Here is a 21,128-nt window from a genome sequence, read left to right as displayed (position 1 = left end):
CCACGGCATTCTGGGAATCTTACCTCTTTTGCAGTTCTGGCTCCAGGTCTCCTTTAGGGACACATTTGGTGGCACAGGGACCACAGGTTTCTGCGGAATCTTATTTCTGGTGCCACCTTGTATGAGGCTATTGGTGCTGCCATGGTTCACACACAGTGGAAATGGCCTGTGGTCATACTGTCCTAGAGGTACAGGACACCTAGCATTCAGCCCCATCCCCGGGGGTCTGGCAGATACAGGGCGCTGGAAAGTTGTCAGGTCTTTGCCAGGAAGGTCCACATACAGCGCTCTGTACATGGTGCCGCTATCAGGAACCAGCGGGATAATTCTGCTGAGGCTGCTGTCACTTTTCCGCTCAAATGAGATAGCTGCGGAGAGAGGGCACAGGAGAGGGCACAGGATAACACCGGGGTCTCGTCTACTGGTCTGCGAGATTCCCAGAGATCAGCAATAATCTACTCTATGTATCCAAAAAGGTCATCAATTACCTAACCCCCAATTCCTTCTACTGGTGTATGCTCAGATAATATAATATTGATCTGATTCTGCAATACTGGAATATCATTATGAAGGCTGTCGGTGGTATCTATTCTCAATCAATAATCTATCGCTAGGGCCAATGGCATTGATCAGGTCTATTGATCTTGTGTCCCCCCCCCCCCAATAGATTGTAGATGAGCAATAATCTAACACTGATCAAGTTTATTGATAGGATGTGTCCTTCAATTATATATTGGATATCAGCAATCGCTACTGATCCAATACAATCTTAGTAATAAGGGAGGTGAGGTCCAGTACATTGATATTGTGTATACTCTACAAGAGATATTGATGTCATGTGACCACGATATCCAATCCCGTGGTTCTGAAACTCGGTCCTCAGGACCACACACAGCTCATGGTTTCCAGGACAATTTCTACCACTACTGGGTGACCTGGAACGGTTTGGGGTTCTGAGGACTGCGTTTGAGAACCCCTGACCCAGACAATGGATCGGATGCTGAATTGCCGTCATGTCTTTGTAGTGGATGGATTTTGTGAGTCTGCGTCATACGCGGTCACATCTCCACTTGCAGCAATGGTACACGCACACGTGTGCTACACAGAGTGCGGATGCATTGAGGGGCACGTATGCAGATTTACGTTAGGGATGGCCATCGATGCTATCGCCATCCATGGTTGCCATCGATGGTACTACACTATGCAATGGATGGCCATCAATATTTTTACCTATCGAGGGTCATCCATTTTGTTTGACTTGATTGGCCTGTAGGCCAATCAAAACACGGGGGCGGAGCTTCGTGGGTGTTGGGGGCGGAGCTATGCTCAGTGTCCTGGCACTTTGGAGAAAAAAAAGAAGAAGCAAAATATCGGTTTTGCTGTGTCATCGATGGAGGGAAACCATCTGGTTCTCCCCCATCGATGGCAAAAGTATTCGACATCGGCCATAAACCATCGATGATTTTGAATCATTGATGGTCGATAGCCCTAATTTACGTTTGCAGAGATCCCCCTGATTCCAGACGGATCTCCTGATCCAGGTATAGATGCTCCTAAGTGCTGATCATTTCTGGTCCCTTCCACCAGCAGATGCACCGGGTTAGTGCGCCAGCAGTTACATAGCATTTACTCATGATCGCAGGTAAAGTTCCGACTTGGGGCGGTGAGGAAGGACCATTGGATGGACGGGCCCGAGCTTTTTCTGGGAACGGCCTGGAAACCACAGGTGTGTCTGGGCCCCTTTGGGCGAGGGCCGCGATGGCTGTGTGATGTCTCATGCTGCAACCCTAAGCATGGCCGCCCCCTGGCATTGCAGCTAGGATGCGCAGCAAGGGGGATGCCAGATATTGTGAAGTTTTTGTCACCACATCTGGGTCTGAGTCAATAGACCTCTAATACCCCTTTCACACCAGCCTAAATTCCCAGGTTGGGACTAGCGCTGGTGTGAAAGGTTCCTGGGCTGAAATCCCGGGACCAATCTCTTGGGATTTGAAGCCTGCTAGCTATCAGGGTTGCTCCAGCGACCAGCACAGCTGGTCCTCGACGTGAACCTGCAGCTGCCCGTTGCTCTCCGTCGCTCTGGGGACACGGAGCTGCCCCGCCCGCTGCTTCCCATTGCTCTTTGTACACAGAGGTGCTGGGTTCCGCCCCCGCCCATCGCATGCCCATAGCTCTTGGTACACGTAGCCGCCAGGTGCCGGTAGCTGCCCCCCCAACCAACTACCGCTGCCCCCCATCCCCCTCACCCACGGCTGTCCATCGCCACCTCACTGCCAGACTCTCTCTCCCCCTCACACCAGAAAATGCAGGGACTAGGCTGGTGTGAAAGGGGTCAAATCGGGAATGTCCCTGCATGATCCGTGGACCGTATTCCCAGGTAAATCCCTGCATTTTCTGGTGTGAGAGGGGTATAAGCCAAACTTTAGTGTACCCCCTTCTGTCTTACTCCTATCTGCCCCTCCCCTTTAGAATGTAAGCTCTCAAGAGCAGGGCCCTCTTCCTTCATGTGCGTTTTTCCTGTTTTAGACAATTTGTTCAGACTAGATCTCTGCCACCCTAATAATTATTTCAATGTCATGTCCACCGATCTGTATTTACCATGCACTTGTCCTACATTGCCTTGTACAGTAATTCGCTGTTTTCTTGTTTTTGCTCATGTATGTGTTCTGTTAGGCGCTGTGGAACCCTTGTGGCGCCATATAAATAAATGCTAATAATATTCCTTTACGCTTGTGTACCAGTCTGCCCTCTAGTGGTGGCAAGGAATTATTGCAGTTCTCCCAGTGTAGAAGACACATTGTGATTTTAATTAAGGAATGTTGTGTATTTAACCACAACCACTGCTGACAAGAGTGTAATATCAGAGACACCGCTAAAATGCATTCAACGACATGTCAATGTAAAGAAGCTAATTGCCACACCGGCACAATATTACGCCACTTATACGCGGCTTTGATTATGGGAGACAGTAAAAGTCACAAGGAATGAAGCAGCTGAAGTACAATTCTCTGGAACAAGTCCAGAAAGAGATGTATGGATCCGACCGAGGAAAACCTCTCACCTCAATTAAAGATTTTGCAGCACAAGCACTAACAAGCCTGCGCGGCCATAAAACGCTCGACGTGTGAGGGATAATTGCTGTAGGACAGCTCTGGGATAAGCTGCGGAGAGGCCGTGATTTACATCTCTATTATCTGCTCTGTAATACTCAGAGGCCTGATCTTACAGCCGGGTTATTACCACATAATCTCTGAGGGTATACCGGAATAGAAGAAACGTTCCGCTGGGGCTGCGGCTGAACGATGTATTGTGTTGTATAACAGTGTCCTATGTAAGGTTGCTGGGAACTAGTAGTGTCGAGCACTGCACACAAATGGTGCATTCTGCAGCTGGCTATATGGTACCAACGCAGGTATCTGCCAGTCTATGTGGAGTTATCATAGCAACTGGACTGGCAATGCTGACCATCTTGGTGCAAAATAGTGTCCCATCTCCACATGCATTCTACTCCTCCTCAGGCGCAGCAATGACTACACTACACACTGACAGGACTTAGGCTCCTCCTCCTCAGGCGCAGCAATGACTACACTACACACTGACAGGACTTAGGCTCCTCCTCCTCAGGCCCAGCAATGACTACACTACACACTGACAGGACTTAGGCTCCTCCTCCTCAGGCCCAGCAATGACTACACTACACACTGACAGGACTTAGGCTCCTCCTCCTCAGGCGCAGCAATGACTACACTACACACTGACAGGACTTAGGCTCCTCCTCCTCAGGCGCAGCAATGACTACACTACACACTGACAGGACTTATGCTCCTCCTCCTCAGACGCAGCAATGATTACACCACACACTGACAGGACTTATGCTCCTCCTCCTCAGACGCAGCAATGACTACACCACACACTGACAAGACTTATGCTCCTCCTCCTCAGACGCAGCAATGACTACACCACACACTGACAGCACTTATGCTCCTCCTCCTCAGGCGCAGCAATGACTACACTACACACTGACAGCACTTATGCTCCTCCTCCTCAGGCGCAGCAATGACTACACTACACACTGACAGCACTTATGCTCCTCCTCCTCAGGCGCAGCAATGACTACACTACACACTGACAGGACTTAGGCTCCTCCTCCTCAGGCGCAGCAATGACTACACTACACACTGACAGAACTTATGCTCCTCCTCCTCAGGCGCAGCAATGACTACACTACACACTGACAGGACTTAGGCTCCTCCTCCTCAGGCCCAGCAATGACTACACTACACACTGACAGGACTTAGGCTCCTCCTCCTCAGGCCCAGCAATGATTACACCACACACTGACAGGACTTATGCTCCTCCTCCTCAGACGCAGCAATGACTACACCACACACTGACAGCACTTATGCTCCTCCTCCCCAGGCGCAGCAATGACTACACCACACACTGACAGCACTTATGCTTCTCCTCCTCAGGCGCAGCAATGACTACACTACACACTGACAGGACTTAGGCTCCTCCTCCTCAGGCGCAGCAATGACTACACTACACACTGACAGCACTTATGCTCCTCCTCCTCAGACGCAGCAATGACTACACCACACACTGACAGCACTTATGCTCCTCCTCCTCAGGCGCAGCAATGACTACACTACACACTGACAGCACTTATGCTCCTCCTCCTCAGGTGCAGCAATGACTACACTACACACTGACAGCACTTATGCTCCTCCTCCTCAGGCGCAGCAATGACTACACCACACACTGACAGCACTTATGCTCCTCCTCCTCAGGCGCAGCAATGACTACACTACACACTGACAGCACTTATGCTCCTCCTCCTCAGGCGCAGCAATGACTACACTACACACTGACAGCACTTATGCTCCTCCTCCTCAGGCGCAGCAATGACTACACTACACACTGACAGGACTTATGCTCCTCCTCCTCAGACGCAGCAATGACTACACTACACACTGACAGGACTTAGGCTCCTCCTCCTCAGGCGCAGCAATGACTACACTACACACTGACAGGACTTATGCTCCTCCTCCTCAGACGCAGCAATGACTACACCACACACTGACAGCACTTATGCTCCTCCTCCTCAGGCGCAGCAATGACTACACTACACACTGACAGCACTTATGCTCCTCCTCCTCAGGCGCAGCAATGACTACACTACACACTGACAGGACTTAGGCTCCTCCTCCTCAGGCGCAGCAATGACTACACTACACAATGACAGGACTTATGCTCCTCCTCCTCAGGCGCAGCAATGACTACACTACACACTGACAGGACTTAGGCTCCTCCTCCTCAGGCCCAGCAATGACTACACTACACTACACACTGACAGGACTTAGGCTCCTCCTCCTCAGGCCCAGCAATGACTACACTACACACTGACAGGACTTAGGCTCCTCCTCCTCAGGCGCAGCAATGACTACACTACACACTGACAGTACTTAGGCTCCTCCTCCTCAGGCGCAGCAATGACTACACTACACACTGACAGAACTTATGCTCCTCCTCCTCAGGCCCAGCAATGACTACACCACACACTGACAGGACTTATGCTCCTCCTCCTCAGACGCAGCAATGACTACACCACACACTGACAGGACTTATGCTCCTCCTCCTCAGACGCAGCAATGACTACACCACACACTGACAGCACTTATGCTCCTCCTCCTCAGGCGCAGCAATGACTACACCACACACTGACAGCACTTATGCTTCTCCTCCTCAGGCGCAGCAATGACTACACTACACACTGACAGGACTTAGGCTCCTCCTCCTCAGGCGCAGCAATGACTACACTACACACTGACAGGACTTATGCTCCTCCTCCTCAGACGCAGCAATGACTACACCACACACTGACAGCACTTATGCTCCTCCTCCTCAGGCGCAGCAATGACTACACCACACACTGACAGCACTTATGCTCCTCCTCCTCAGGCGCAGCAATGACTACACTACACACTGACAGGACTTAGGCTCCTCCTCCTAGGGCCCAGCAATGACTACACTACACACTGACAGGACTTAGGCTCCTCCTCCTCAGGCCCAGCAATGACTACACTACACACTGACAGGACTTAGGCTCCTCCTCCTCAGGCCCAGCAATGACTACACTACACACTGACAGGACTTAGGCTCCTCCTCCTCAGGCGCAGCAATGACTACACTACACACTGACAGGACTTATGCTACTCCTCCTCAGACGCAGCAATGACTACACCACACACTGACAGCACTTATGCTCCTCCTCCTCAGGCGCAGCAATGACTACACTACACACTGACAGCACTTATGCTCCTCCTCCTCAGGCGCAGCAATGACTACACTACACACTGACAGAACTTAGGCTCCTCCTCCTCAGGCCCACCAATGACTACACTACACACTGACAGAACTTAGGCTCCTCCTCCTCAGGCCCAGCAATGACTACACTACACACTGACAGGACTTAGGCTCCTCCTCCTCAGGCGCAGCAATGACTACACTACACACTGACAGGACTTAGGCTCCTCCTCCTCAGGCGCAGCAATGACTACACTACACACTGACAGGACTTATGCTACTCCTCCTCAGACGCAGCAATGACTACACCACACACTGACAGCACTTATGCTCCTCCTCCTCAGGCGCAGCAATGACTACACTACACACTGACAGCACTTATGCTCCTCCTCCTCAGGCGCAGCAATGACTACACTACGCACTGACAGAACTTAGGCTCCTCCTCCTCAGGCCCACCAATGACTACACTCCACACTGACAGAACTTAGGCTCCTCCTCCTCAGGCCCAGCAATGACTACACTACACACTGACAGGACTTAGGCTCCTCCTCAGGCCCAGCAATGACTACACCACACACTGACAGGACTTATGCTCCTCCTCCTCAGACGCAGCAATGACTACACCACACACTGACAGGACTTATGCTCCTCCTCCTCAGACGCAGCAATGACTACACCACACACTGACAGCACTTATGCTCCTCCTCCTCAGGTGCAGCAATGACTACACTACACACTGACAGCACTTATGCTCCTCCTCCTCAGGCGCAGCAATGACTACACTACACACTGACAGCACTTATGCTCCTCCTCCTCAGGCGCAGCAATGACTACACTACAAACTGACAGAACTTATGCTCCTTCTCCTCAGGCGCAGCAATGACTACACTACACACTGACAGGACTTATGCTCCTCCTCCTCAGGCGCAGCAATGACTACACTACACACTGACAGCACTTATGCTCCTCCTCCTCAGGCGCAGCAACGACTACACTACACACTGACAGCACTTATGCTCCTCCTCCTCAGGCGCAGCAATGACTACACACTGACAGAACTTAGGCTCCTCCTCCTCAGGCGCAGCAATGTTTACACTACACACTGACAGAACTTATGCTCCTCCTCCTCAGGTGCAGCAATGACTACACTACACACTGACAGGACTTAGGCTCCTCCTTCTCAGGCGCAGTAATGACTACACCACACACTGAAAGGACTTAGGCTCCTCCACAGGCCCAGCAATGAATACACTACAAACTGACAGGACTTAGACTCCTCCTCCTCAGACCCAGCAATGACTACACCACACACTGACAGGACTTAGGCTCCTCCTCCTCAGACCCAGCTATGACTACACTACACACTGACATTATTTAGGCTCCTCCTCCTCAGGCCCAGCAATGACTACACCACGCACTGACAGGACTTATGGTGGCCATACACACGCAGATTTATCTTCAGATCTTTGTTGCCCATAGCAACCAATCGGATTCTTCATCTTATTTAATAGATAGAATCTGATTGGTTGCATCCCATCTTCAATAGAACATTTCCCCCTACTAGTGTAGTGCCATTGGGAACATACTGGATTTGTGGAAGTCGGCGGTGTCCTTGTTCTCCATCCACAGTAACTGGCTGTTCATGCTGGTTGTGCTGCTGTAGTTTCTAGAACAGGATGCCGATTTCCAGGTGTTGGAAAGCCACGGGGAGTCACTTGTGTCCATCCTGTGGGAATAAATCATCATAATCATCTGAACTAGGGGTTCACTACAGGGTGTCTGCATATTGTGCAATGTAATTAGTCATTTTATACTTAAAAGGAGATCCTAAAAGCGCCGCATATCTCCAATGTACGTCCATTCATCTCTGATTTACACAGAGGAACAGATAATGTTTACATGTAGCCTTCAGGACACTGGCACCCCCAACATTAACCAACACCATTCCCTTCCCTGTACTACAACACGTACAGCATGGGCACCACCAACCCCAACCAGTACCATTCCCTTCCCTGTACTACAACACGTACAGCATGGGAAAACCCAGCCCCAACCAGAACCATTCCCTTCCCTGTACTACAACACGTACAGCATGGTCACACCCAACCCGAACCAGCACCATTCCCTTCCCCATACCACAACATGTACAGCATGGGCACCCCCAACATTAACCAACACCATTCCCTTCCCTGTACTACAACACGTACAGTATGGGCACCCCCAACCCGAACCAGCACCATTCCCTTCCCCGTACCACAACATGTATAGCATGGGCACCACCAACCCCAACCAGCACCATTCCCTTCCCTGGTACTACAACATGTACAGCATGGTCACACCACCAACCCCAACCAGCACCATTCCCTTCCCTGTACTACAACATGTACAGCATGGGCACCACCAACCCGAACCTGCACCATTCCCTTCCCTGTGCTACAACACGTACAGCATGGGCACCCCCAACCCGAACCTGCACCATTCCCTTTCCTATACTACAACACGTACAGCATGGGCACCACCAACCCGAACCAGCGCCATTCCCTTCCCTGTACTACAACACGTACAGCATGGGCACACCCAACATTAACCAACACCATTTCCTTCCCTGTACTACAACACGTACAGCATGGTCACACCCAACCCCAACCAGCACCATTCCCTTCCCTGTCCTACAACATGTACAGCATGGGCACCCCCAACATTAACCAACACCATTCCCTTCCCTGTACTACAACATGTACAGCATGGTCACACCCAACCCCAACCAGCACCATTCCCTTCCCTGTACTACAACACGTACAGCATGGGCACCCCCAACCCCAATTAGTACCATTCCCTTCCCCGTACCACAACATGTACAGCATGGGCACCCCCAACCCCAACCAGCACCATTCCCTTCCCTGTACTACAACATGTACAGCATGGTCACACCCAACATTAACCAACACCATTCCCTTCCCTGTACTACAACATGTACAGCATGGTCACACCCAACCCCAACCAGCACCATTCCCTTCCCTGTCCTACAACATGTACAGCATGGGCACCCCCAACATTAACCAACACCATTCCCTTCCCTGTACTACAACACATACAGCATGGTCACACCCAGCCCCAACCAGCACCATTCCCTTCCCTGTCCTACAACATGTACAGCATGGGCACCCCCAAAATTAACCAAAACCATTCCCTTCCCTGTACTACAACACATACAGCATGGTCACACCCAACCCCGACCAGCACCATTCCCTTCCCTGTCCTACAACATGTACAGCATGGGCACCCCCAACATTAACCAACACCATTCCCTTCCCTGTACTACAACATGTACAGCATGGTCACACCCAACCCCAACCAGCACCATTCCCTTCCCTGGTACTACAACACGTACAGCATGGGAACACCCAGCCCCAACCAGCACCATTCCCTTCCCTGTACTACAACATGCACAGCATGGGCAACCCCAACCAGAACCATTCCCTTCCCTGGTACTACAACACGTACAGCATGGGCACACCCAACCCCAACCAGCACCATTCCCTTCCCTGTACTACAACACGAGCAGCATGGTCACCACCAACCCCAACACCATTCCCTTCCCTGGTACTACAACATGTACAGCATGGTCACCACCAACCCCAAACCAGCATCATTCTCTTTCTGTACTACAACATGTACAGCATAGCCACCACCAACCCCAACCAGAACCATTCCCTTTCCTGTACTACAACATGTACAGCATGGCCACCATCAACCCCAACCAGAACCATTCTCTTCCCCTATACTACAACACGTACAGCATGGGCAACCCCAACCAGCACCATTCCCTTCACTGGTACTACAACATGTACAGCATGGCCACCACCAACCCCAACCAGCACCATTCCCTTCCCTGTACTACAACATGTACAGCATGGGCACCAACAACCCCAACCAGCACCATTCCCTTCCCTGTACTACAACATGTACAGCATGGCCACCATCAACCCCAACCAGAACCATTCTCTTCCCCTATACTACAACACGTACAGCATGGGCAACCCCAACCAGCACCATTCCCTTCCCTGTACTACAACATGTACAGCATGGCCACCATCAACCCCAACCAGAACCATTCTCTTCCCCTATACTACAACACGTACAGCATGGGCAACCCCAACCAGCACCATTCCCTTTACTGGTACTACAACATGTACAGCATGGCCACCACCAACCCCAACCAGCACCATTCCCTTCCCTGTACTACAACATGTACAGCATGGGCACCAACAACCCCAACCAGCACCATTCCCTTCCCTGTACTACAACATGTACAGCATGGGCACCAACAACCCCAACCAGCACCATTCCCTTCCCTGGTACTACAACACATACAGCATGGGCACCACCATCCCCAACCAGCACCATTCCCTTCCCTGTACTACAACATGTACAGCATGGGCACCACCAACCCCAACCAGCACCATTCCCTTCCCTGTACTACAACATGTACAGCATGGGCACCCCCAACATTAACCTGCACCATAAAACATAAAAGGGCTGCATTATGGCATATAGTTATGCCAAAGATAAGCCAATATATTAACAGTTAAATACAGTACGTTGAAGTGTATTATGATGTACTGTAATAAACAAATACATCTAATGTTTAGTGATATTTATAATGATACATTAAACAGTTTACACTGTTACTTGTAATACTTATTGTAACAGTTACTGTTTTTCAATAACAGACTGCAACAGTTATTTCTTATTAGCAAGATCTGATATCCAAACACTCTTATTGATAAGACACAATGGGACAGATGTATGAAAGATCATTATGGGGGAGAAGGGGTATCAGCGCACGTTAGGTGCACTGATGCTGCTTCTCCCCCATGTATGATGGAGCCAGCGTGCGGTAAAGGACAGGGGTGCTATGCGCCCCTGTCCATATCGGTGCTGCTATCTAAATGATAACAGGCCGAATGTATGAACGGTCAGCATCATTACTAGTGAAAAGTTAATGAGGCTTTTCTGTGAACTGTTGTATCACTGCCTTTTGGCCCTTATTCAAACCTGATCGCAGTAAAAATTTATTCTCAAAATGGGCAAAAAAATGCTGCACTGCAGGGGGGGCAGATGTAACATGTGCAGTGAGTTAGATATGGGTGGGGTGTGTTGATACTGAAATCTAAATTGCAGTGTAAAAATAAAGCAGCCAGAATTTACCTTGCACAGAAACAAAAAACTCACACAAATGTAACTCTCTCTGCACATGTTACATCTGCCCCACCTGCAGTGCAGCATTGTTTTGCCCATTTTGAGAACACATTTTTACTGCGATCAGGTTTGAATAAGGGCCAAAAGGCAGTGATACAACAGTTCACAGAAAAGCCTCATTAACTTTTCACTAGTAATGATGCTGACCGTTCATACATTCGGCCTGTTATCATTTAGATAGCAGCACCGATATGGACAGGGGCGCATAGCACCCCTGTCCTTTACCGCACGCTGGCTCCATCATACATGGGGGAGAAGCAGCATCAGTGCACCTAACGTGCGCTGATACCCCTTCTCCCCCATAATGATCTTTCATACATCTGTCCCATTGTGTCTTATCAATAAGAGTGTCTGGATATCAGATCTTGCTAATAAGAAATAACTGTTGCAGTCTGTTATTGAAAAACAGTAACTGTTACAATAAGTATTACAAGTAACAGTGTAAACTGTTTAATGTATCATTATAAATATCACTAAACATTAGATGTATTTGTTTATTACAGTACATCATAATACACTTCAACGTACTGTATTTAACTGTTAATATATTGGCTTATCTTTGGCATAACTATATGCCATAATGCAGCCCTTTTATGTTCCCAGCATAGGGGATGCAAACAGTGTTTCAGACTGCCACAAGTAAAGACAAACAGAAGTGTTTTAAATCCTGCACCAAAAGAACAGAGTGTAATGCATTGTTACTGAACTTACTGGAGCATTCAGTAAAGAGTTTGTTGGACATTAGAAGACACATACACTAGGTGCACTATTCTATTAAAGGCAAACAAAAGGGATTTACCCGGGTTTTTTTTCACCAAGTTTCTTTTCTTGATCACATCAATTATACCCCTTTTAGACATACTACCCGGGATTTTGGCCGGGTTTACCCGGAATTTTCAACCCAGGTCACTCCCAGGATTTTAGTAACAGACCCCCTTTCACACTACACCTCAAATCCGGGAAAAACCCGGTATACCCCTTTCACACATAAGCCAGGCTTTTCAAGCATTTCAGTGTTTCATCATTCAAATGGGACACGCCCCAGCAGCAAAAAAAAAGCAACATCACATGTTTAAAACTGAAAAACCCGGGTAAACCCATTCAGACATAAGCCGGGTATTATACCCGGGAGTTAACCCCTTCCCGCCGCAGCCTGTTTTTGCCTTCCTGACAGAGCCCTTTTTTTCAAATCTGACATGTATCACTTAAGTGGGGATAACTTTTTTTTGCTTTTACTTATCCCAGTGATTTTGAGATTGTTTTCTCGTGACACATTGTACTTCAAGTTAGTGGTAAATTTGGGTCGATACAGTCTGTGTTTTTTTGTGAAAAATACGAAAATGTCGTAAAAAAATGGAAAATTTAGCAATTTTCAAAATGTAAAATTTTCTGCTTGTGAGACAAATAATCATACCACTCAAAATAGTTAATAACTAACATAGACCATATGTCTACTTTATGTTTCCATCATTATTTCAACCTCCTTTTAATTTTTTTGGACACTAGGAGGCTTAAAATATGAATAGCAAATTCTCAAATTTTCAAGAAAATTTCAAACACTGATTTTTTTAGGGACAAGTTCAGTTCTGATGTGACTTTGAGGGACTTGTATGTGAGACACCCCCATAAATGATGCCATTTCAAAAACTGCACCCCTCACAGTATTCAAAACAGCATTTTGGAAGTTTGTTAACCCTTTAGGTGTTTCACAGGAATTAAAACAAAGTGTAGGTGAAATTTCAAAATTTCATTTTTTTTGCAGATTTTCAATTTTAATACATTTTTCTAAGGAACACAGTCGATTTTACTAGGGAAATGTGACTAAAAATTGATTCCCCCAATTCTTTTGTTTTCATAAATATCCTATATGTGGCCCTAGTGTGCACGTTGACCAAACCACAGGCTTCATAATAGAAGGAGCACCTACTTGATTTTGGAGCCTCCTTTTTATGAGATTATTTTTTAGGCACCATGTAGGTTTCTAGGCACCATAAGATGCTAAAAGTTAGGAACCCCCCCACAATTGACCCCATTTTGCAAACTACACCCCTCAGGGAATTCATCTAGGGGTATAGTGTACATTTCAAACCCCCAGGGGTTTCACCAATTGTGGTACAACTGGGCTGTGAAAATAAAAAATTAAATTTTTTACACAAAAATGCAGTTCTGGCTCAAAATTTTTCATTTTCACAAGGAATGAAGGAGACAAAGCACCCCAAAATCTGTGCCCCAATTTCTCCCGAGTACGGCAATGCCTCACATGTGACCAAAAAATACCATTTGGGTGCATGGCAGGACTCAGAAGGGAAGGAGTGATATTTGGATTTTGCAGCACAGATTCTGGTGGAATGTTGGTGGGTGCTATGTCGCATTAGCAAGACCCCCGAAGCACCAATACAGTGGAACCCCCCCACAAGTGACCCCATTTTGCAAACTACACCCCTCAGGGAATTCAACTAGGGGTATAGTGTACATTTCAAACCCCCAGGGGTTTCACCAATTGTGGTACAACTGGGCAGTGAAAATGAAAAATTAAATTTTTTACATAAAAATGCAGTTCTGGCTCAAAATTTTTCATTTTCACAAGGAATGAAGGAGACAAAGCACCCCAAAATCTGTGCCCCAATTTCTCCCGAGTACGGCAATGCCTCAAATGTGACCAAAAAATACCATTTGGGTGCATGGCAGGACTCAGAAGGGAAGGAGTGATATTTGGATTTTGCAGCACAGATTCTGGTGGAATGTTGGTGGGTGCTATGTCGCATTAGCAAGACCCCCGAAGCACCAATACAGTGGAACCCCCCCACAAGTGACCCCATTTTGCAAACTACACCCCTCAGGGAATTCATCTAGGGCTATAGTGTACATTTCAAACCCCCAGGGGTTTCACCAATTGTGGTACAACTGGGCAGTGAAAATGAAAAATTACATTTTTTACACAAAAATGCAGTTCTGGCTCAAAATGTTTCATTTTCACAAGGAATGAAGGAGACAAAGCACCCCAAAATCTGTGCCCCAATTTCTCCCGAGTACGGCAATGCCTCACATGTGACCAAAAAATACCATTTGGGTGCATGGCAGGACTCAGAAGGGAAGGAGTGATATTTGGATTTTGCAGCACAGATTCTGGTGGAATGTTGGTGGGTGCTATGTCGCATTAGCAAGACCCCCGAAGCACCAATACAGTGGAACCCCCCCACAAGTGACCCCATTTTGCAAACTACACCCCTCAGGGAATTCAACTAGGGGTATAGTGTACATTTCAAACCCCCAGGGGTTTCACCAATTGTGGTACAACTGGGCTGTGCAAATGAAAAATTAAATTTTTTACACAAAAATGCAGTTCTGGCTCAAAATTTTTCATTTTCACAAGGAATGAAGGAGACAAAGCACCCCAAAATCTGTGCCCCAATTTCTCCCGAGTATGGCAATGCCTCACATGTGACCAAAAAATACCATTTGGGTACATGGCAGGACTCAGAAGGGAAGGAGTGATATTTGGATTTTGCAGCACAGATTCTGGTGGAATGTTGGTGGGTGCTATGTAGCATTAGCAAGACCCCCGAAGCACCAATACAGTGGAACCCCCCCCACAAGTGACCCCATTTTGCAAACTACACCCCTCAGGGAATTCAACTAGGGGTATAGTGTACATTTCAAACCCCCAGGGGTTTCACCAATTGTGGTACAACTGGGCAGTGAAAATGAAAAATTTAATTTTTTACACAAAAATGCAGTTCTGGCTCAAAATTTTTCATTTTCACAAGGAATGAAGGAGACAAAGCACCCCAAAATCTGTGCCCCAATTTCTCCCGAGTACGGCAATGCCTCATGTGTGACCAAAAAATGGCAGGACTCAGAAGGGAAGGAGTGATATTTGGATTTTGCAGCACAGATTCTGGTGGAATGTTGGTGGGTGCTATGTCGCATTAGCAAGACCCCCAAAGCACCAATACAGTGGAACCCCCCCACCAAGTGACCCCATTTTGCAAACTACACCCCTCAGGGAATTCATCTAGGGGTATAGTGTACATTTCAAACCCCCAGGGGTTTCACCAATTTTGATACAACTGGGCTGTGCAAATGAAAAATTACATTTTTTTACACAAAAATGCAGTTCTGGCTCAAAATTTTTCATTTTCATAAGGTATGAAGGAGAAAAAGCACCCCAAAATCTGTGCCCCAATTTCTCCCGAGTATGGCAATGCCTCATATGTGACCAAAAAATACCAGTTGGGTGCATGGCAGGACTCAGAAGGGAAGGAGTGATTTTTGGATTTTGCAGCACAGATTCTGGTGGAATGAATGGTGGGTGCTATGTGGCATTAGCAAGACCCCCGAAGCACGGTGAAATGATGAACCTAATAATCCATAGATGTGTGGTATATTTTAAAACACTCCTTTATACATAGGCCGGGTTTGTCGGGGCAAGTTTCACAGTGGAAAATAGTATCCTTTCTTATTCCCTTTTTATAGCAAACTTTGCACCTTTTTTGTGTCCTGCCCTTTTTTGCAGTGGAGGGGATTTCGTTAGGAAAATGCTGCCCTGGTACAATACGGGGGCCAGTACGAGAAGTACTGGGGCCCTCTGCCTGCTGGTTCCCAAATATTAGGCCCTTTATGACTTCCTCTTGAAAGTGCTGGTAGAACGGAATAGCACGTAAGCGTTATACAGTGCCATCTGGATGATATACACGGCCAGCTTCTTGTAACAGATTATTGTTTTCCGCAGGGCACTGTACGGCTTCAGTACCTGATCTGAAAGATCCACTCCGCCCATGTACTTATTGTAATCTAGGATACAATTCGGTTTTGAGGTGTGGGTACTGGTACCTCGTACAGGGACGGAGGTGGTACTGTCTCCGTGAATTGTTGTCAGTATAAGGACATCCCTCTTGTCCTTATATTTGACCAACAACATATTTTCGGTGCATATTCCCCTGCTTTCACCCCTTCTCAGTACTTGGGCAATGTGCGTTTTTGGGAGGCCTCTTTGGTTCTTGCGCACAGTACCGCAAGCTGCTGTACCTCTTGAACCAAGGGCCTTAAACAGGGGGATGCTAGTGTAAAAGTTATCCACATAGAGGTGATAACCTTTATCCAGGAAGGGGTGCACTAAATCCCAGACAATTTTTCCACTAACACCTACGAGGGAGGGGGGGCATTCTGGCGGTTCAATTCTTGTGTCCTTCCCTTCATATACCCTAAACCTGTGGGTGTACCCTGAGGTGCTTTCACACAGTTTATACATTTTTATGCCATACCTTGCCCTCTTACTGGGAAGGTACTGGCGGAATTTAACCCTTCCTTTAAAATGTATAAGGGACTCGTCGATACAAATAAATTTTTCAGGGATGTACAACTCTGCAAATTTGGCACTGAAATGATCAATGACCGGCCTGACTTTGAATAGCCGGTCAAAGGTGGGATCATCTCTGGGTGGGCACTGTGCATTATCGGTGTAATGTAAAAATGTAAGGATTATCTCAAAACGAGTCCGAGTCATGGCCATACGGTAAAGTGGGGTGCTGTACAGAACATCTGTACTCCAATATTGCCTAATTTCTGGCTTTTTTACTATGCCCATATGTAACACCAGACCCCAAAACGTCATCATCTCTACTGCATCTACAGGGGTCCACCTAGCAAATGATGACGTGGGGTTTTGAGCAATAAACTGCTGGGCATATAAATTACTTTGGTCCACCATTAAATTTATAAAATCATCAGAGAAAAATAATTAAAAAAAGTCAATTTCTCTGAGACCTGTTGAATCAAATTGGATTCCTGGGATGGCCAAAAACTCAGGAACCTGGGGCTCTAAATTGTCTGGTGGTGGGGTCCATACGGGATCAATCATTTGGGGGGGGGGGGTCTCAGCTGCTCTACGGGGGCGTCTTTGAGGGGGTCCCTCATCACTAGAGGAGGAAGATGAGGTTAAGACGAATCCTTCAAATTCCCCGCTTGCATCACTGGCTGTGTCAGAGTCAGAGGCAAGCATGGCATATGCCTCCTCCGCTGAATACATTCTTCTGGATGACTGGGATGACATTTGGGATGACATTTGGGATGCCATTTTTATTTTTGTGTTTCTGTAAGTGTAATGTTTCAACACGTGAATAGTGTAGGGGGGTACAAACTTTATTTCAACACGGGGGGTATGTAGTGTGTAGTGTGTATGTAGTGCAGAAAAAAAAAATTCTTTATACAGGAATTTGATCCCAATAAAAAAAAAAAAAAAAAATTATATCAACCCTGTGCCAAAAATGCTGTTCAGTGATGTACGTCACTGATCAGCGCTCAGCGGCCACAGGACACCCACAAAAGCAACGTGGGTGTAAAAACAATTTAAAAAAAATAAACCACAGCACTCTCCAAAAAAAAAAAACAATTTAAAAAAACTGCAGAAAAAAAATTATATCAAACCTGTGCCAAAAATGCTGTTCAGTGATGTACGTCACTGATCAGCGCTCAGCGGCCACAGGACACCCACAAAAGCAACGTGGGTGTAAAAACAATTTAAAAAAAATAAACCACAGCACTCTCCAAAAAAAAAAAACAATTTAAAAAAACTGCAGAAAAAAAATTATATCAACCCTGTGCCAAAAATGCTGTTCAGTGATGTATGTCACTGATTAGCGCTCAGCGGCCACAGGACACCCACAAAAGCAACGTGGGTGTAAAAACAAAACCCCACTGCACTCTCCAAAAAAAAAAAACTGCAGATCAGTGATGCAACACTGATTAGCAGTGAGGGGCAGCAGGCACACAACTGTGGGTGCAACCTGACAGGGTATATATATAAAAAAAAAAAACCCTGGACCCCAAAAAAGGTGCTGATCACTTAGTTTATACTGATCAGCACAAAAGGGGGGGCAGCAGGGGGGGGCAGCAGTCAGTTGCACAGGCAGCACAACCTTTGGTGCAACTGACAGGTATATATATATATATATAATAAAAAAACTCCTGCACCCCCAAAAAGTTGCTGATCAGCACAGATATACTGATCAGCACAAGGGGGGCACCAGACACAAAATATAGCACTCTCTATCACTCTCTGTCACTATCTCTCACTATCTGTGACTCTATGACACTGCAGCAGCAGCACACAGGAAGTCACAAGATCCAGGAAGCATCCAGCTGCTGGCAGCACGCTACCAGCGGTGATCAGGTAAGTATCAGGCAAGGATCAGGTCAGTATATCACGACAGATTGGCACGGTGACCACTCTGCACGCAATTCCAGACCGGAATGGCGTCTGCAGCGCAGTCACCGTTAGTTTAAATCACGCGCCATGGCTGTGATTGGTCCGTCGGTCCGACGGACCAATCACAGCCTTGGGGGCAGGTGGGGTGAGGTGGGGTGAGGTGTGGTCATCACCGGTGACCCCCTCACGCCCCCTCCCACCCGGCAGTGATTGATCCCTGTGTTACCGAGCGTCTGATTCGCCGGTAACAAAGGAAAACGCTGCGACTGGCTGTTCACATTGAACAGCCAATCACAGCGATTGCCGACGGGGGGGAGGCATCGCCGCCCCCCCCTGGGCATGCAGGGACATGTCTGCTGTCAGGGACAGCAGACATGTTTAAACTGTCACCGCGTCTATAGACGCGGTGACAGTTTAAAGTCATGACGTATATATACGTCATGTGTCGGGAAGTACATCCCGGCCATGACGTATATATACGTCAAATGTCGGGAAGGGGTTAAATACCGGGAAAAACCCTGGTCAATTGCAGGTGCTCAGTATCCGGGAGTGAAATCCCGGGTATACCCTTTCAGACATACACTAGTCCCGGGTTTGGGCGCGTTCATGTGAAAAAACCCGGGATTTTCGCGTATGTCTGAAAGGGGTATTACAGAGCATCCTCTCCCAAAAAAAAATAAAAAATACACGTTCCGTAGAAAACACCACATTCACAATTGAAACCATGAAAATGGGTCATTTATCAGGGATTTTTTCTCTCACCAAAGTCAGTCACTTTGCAATAGGACAAGCTCGTGCTCTCTTTTACTAAGCTAAAGTATATTAATGAACCAGATTTAACTAGATTGAAGCATCTTCACAGTTTTTGTCATTTTCACCAAAAAAGTGAAATTTCAGGCCTCTTGCCAGAACAGAAGATGTTGACTCAGATCAAAAAGCTTTTGCACGTTTCTTATTCAGGTCAAGTCACAACTTTCCCACACTAGCCGATTTTGAATTTCTCAATTTCAGTTTTTTCACGCCGCCCTAATGTACAGCATGGGCACCACCAACCCCAACCAGCACCATTCCCTTCCCTGTACTACAACATGTACAGCATGGGCACACCCAACCCCAACCAGCACCATTCCCTTCCCTGTACTACAACATGTACAGCATGGCCACCACCAACCCCAACCAGCACCATTCCCTTAACTGGTACTACAACATGTACAGCATGGGCACCATCAACCCCAACCAGCACCATTCCCTTCACTGTACTACAACATGTACAGCATGGGCACCACCAACCCCAACCAACACCATTCCCTTCCCTGTACTACAACACGTACAGCATGGGCACCACCAACCCCAACCAGCTCCATTGCCTTCCCCCATGCTACAACACGTACAGCATGGGCACCACCAACCCCAACCAGCACCATTCCCTTCCCCTGTACTACAACACGTACAGCATGGGCACCACCAACCCCAACCAGCTCCATTCCCTTCCCTGTACTACAACACGTACAGCATGGGCACCACCAACCCCAACCAGCACCATTCCCTTCCCCTGTACTACAACACGTACAGCATGGGCACCACCAACCCTAACCAGCTCCATTCCCTTCCCTGTACTACAACACGTACAGCATGGGCACCACCAACCCCAACCAGCACCATTCCCTTCCCCTGTACTACAACACGTACAGCATGGGCACCACCAACCCCAACAAGCACCATTCCCTTCCCTGGTACAACAACATGTACAGCATGGCCACCACCAACCCCAATCAACACCATTCCCTTCCCTGTCCTACAACATGTACAGCATGGTCACACCGAACCCCAACCAGCACCATTCCCTTCCCTGTACTACAACACGTACAGCTTGGCCCCCACCATCCCCAACCAGCAGCATTCCCTTCCCTGTAGTACAACATGTACAGCATGGCCACCACCAACCCCAGCCAACACCATTCCCCTCCCTGTACTACAACATGTACAGCATGGGCACCACCAACCAGCACCAACACCATTCCCTTCCCTGGTACTACAACACGTACAGCATGGGCACCACCAACCCTAACCAGCACCATTCCCTTCCCTGTACTACAACATGTACAGCATGGGCACCACTAACCCCAACCAGTACCATTCCCTTCCCTGGTACTACAACATGTACAGCATGGGCACCACCAACCCCAACCAGCACCATTCCCTTCCCTGGTACTACAACACGTACAGCATGGGCACCACCAACCCCAACCAGCACCATACCCTTCCCTGTACTACAACATGTACAGCATGGACACCACCAACCCCAACCAGCACCATTCCCTTCCCTGGTACTACAACACGTACAGCATGGGCA

General features: G+C 47.8%; 1 protein-coding gene across 3 annotated transcripts in view; it reads right to left on the bottom strand.

The window, feature by feature from the left end:
• ROBO4 (roundabout guidance receptor 4) overlaps nucleotides 1-21,128 on the bottom strand; it is a 191,068-nt gene that overhangs the window by 39,751 nt on the left and 130,189 nt on the right. For all 3 annotated transcript variants that reach the window (XM_083163559.1, XM_083163558.1, XM_083163560.1), the window contains exons 13-14: nucleotides 7,893-8,032; nucleotides 24-368 (exon numbers count right to left, since the gene is read on the bottom strand). In XM_083163559.1, the coding sequence (XP_083019685.1) occupies nucleotides 24-368; nucleotides 7,893-8,032 (485 nt within the window). The remainder of the gene's footprint in view (nucleotides 1-23; nucleotides 369-7,892; nucleotides 8,033-21,128) is intronic.

The sequence above is a fragment of the Crinia signifera genome, chromosome 19, assembly GCF_055691185.1.
Source record: "Crinia signifera chromosome 19, ASM5569118v1, whole genome shotgun sequence".
Taxonomy (NCBI): domain Eukaryota; kingdom Metazoa; phylum Chordata; class Amphibia; order Anura; family Myobatrachidae; genus Crinia; species Crinia signifera.
Note: the sequence above shows the minus strand (reverse complement) of the source record. Positions and strands in the feature narration are given on the sequence as shown.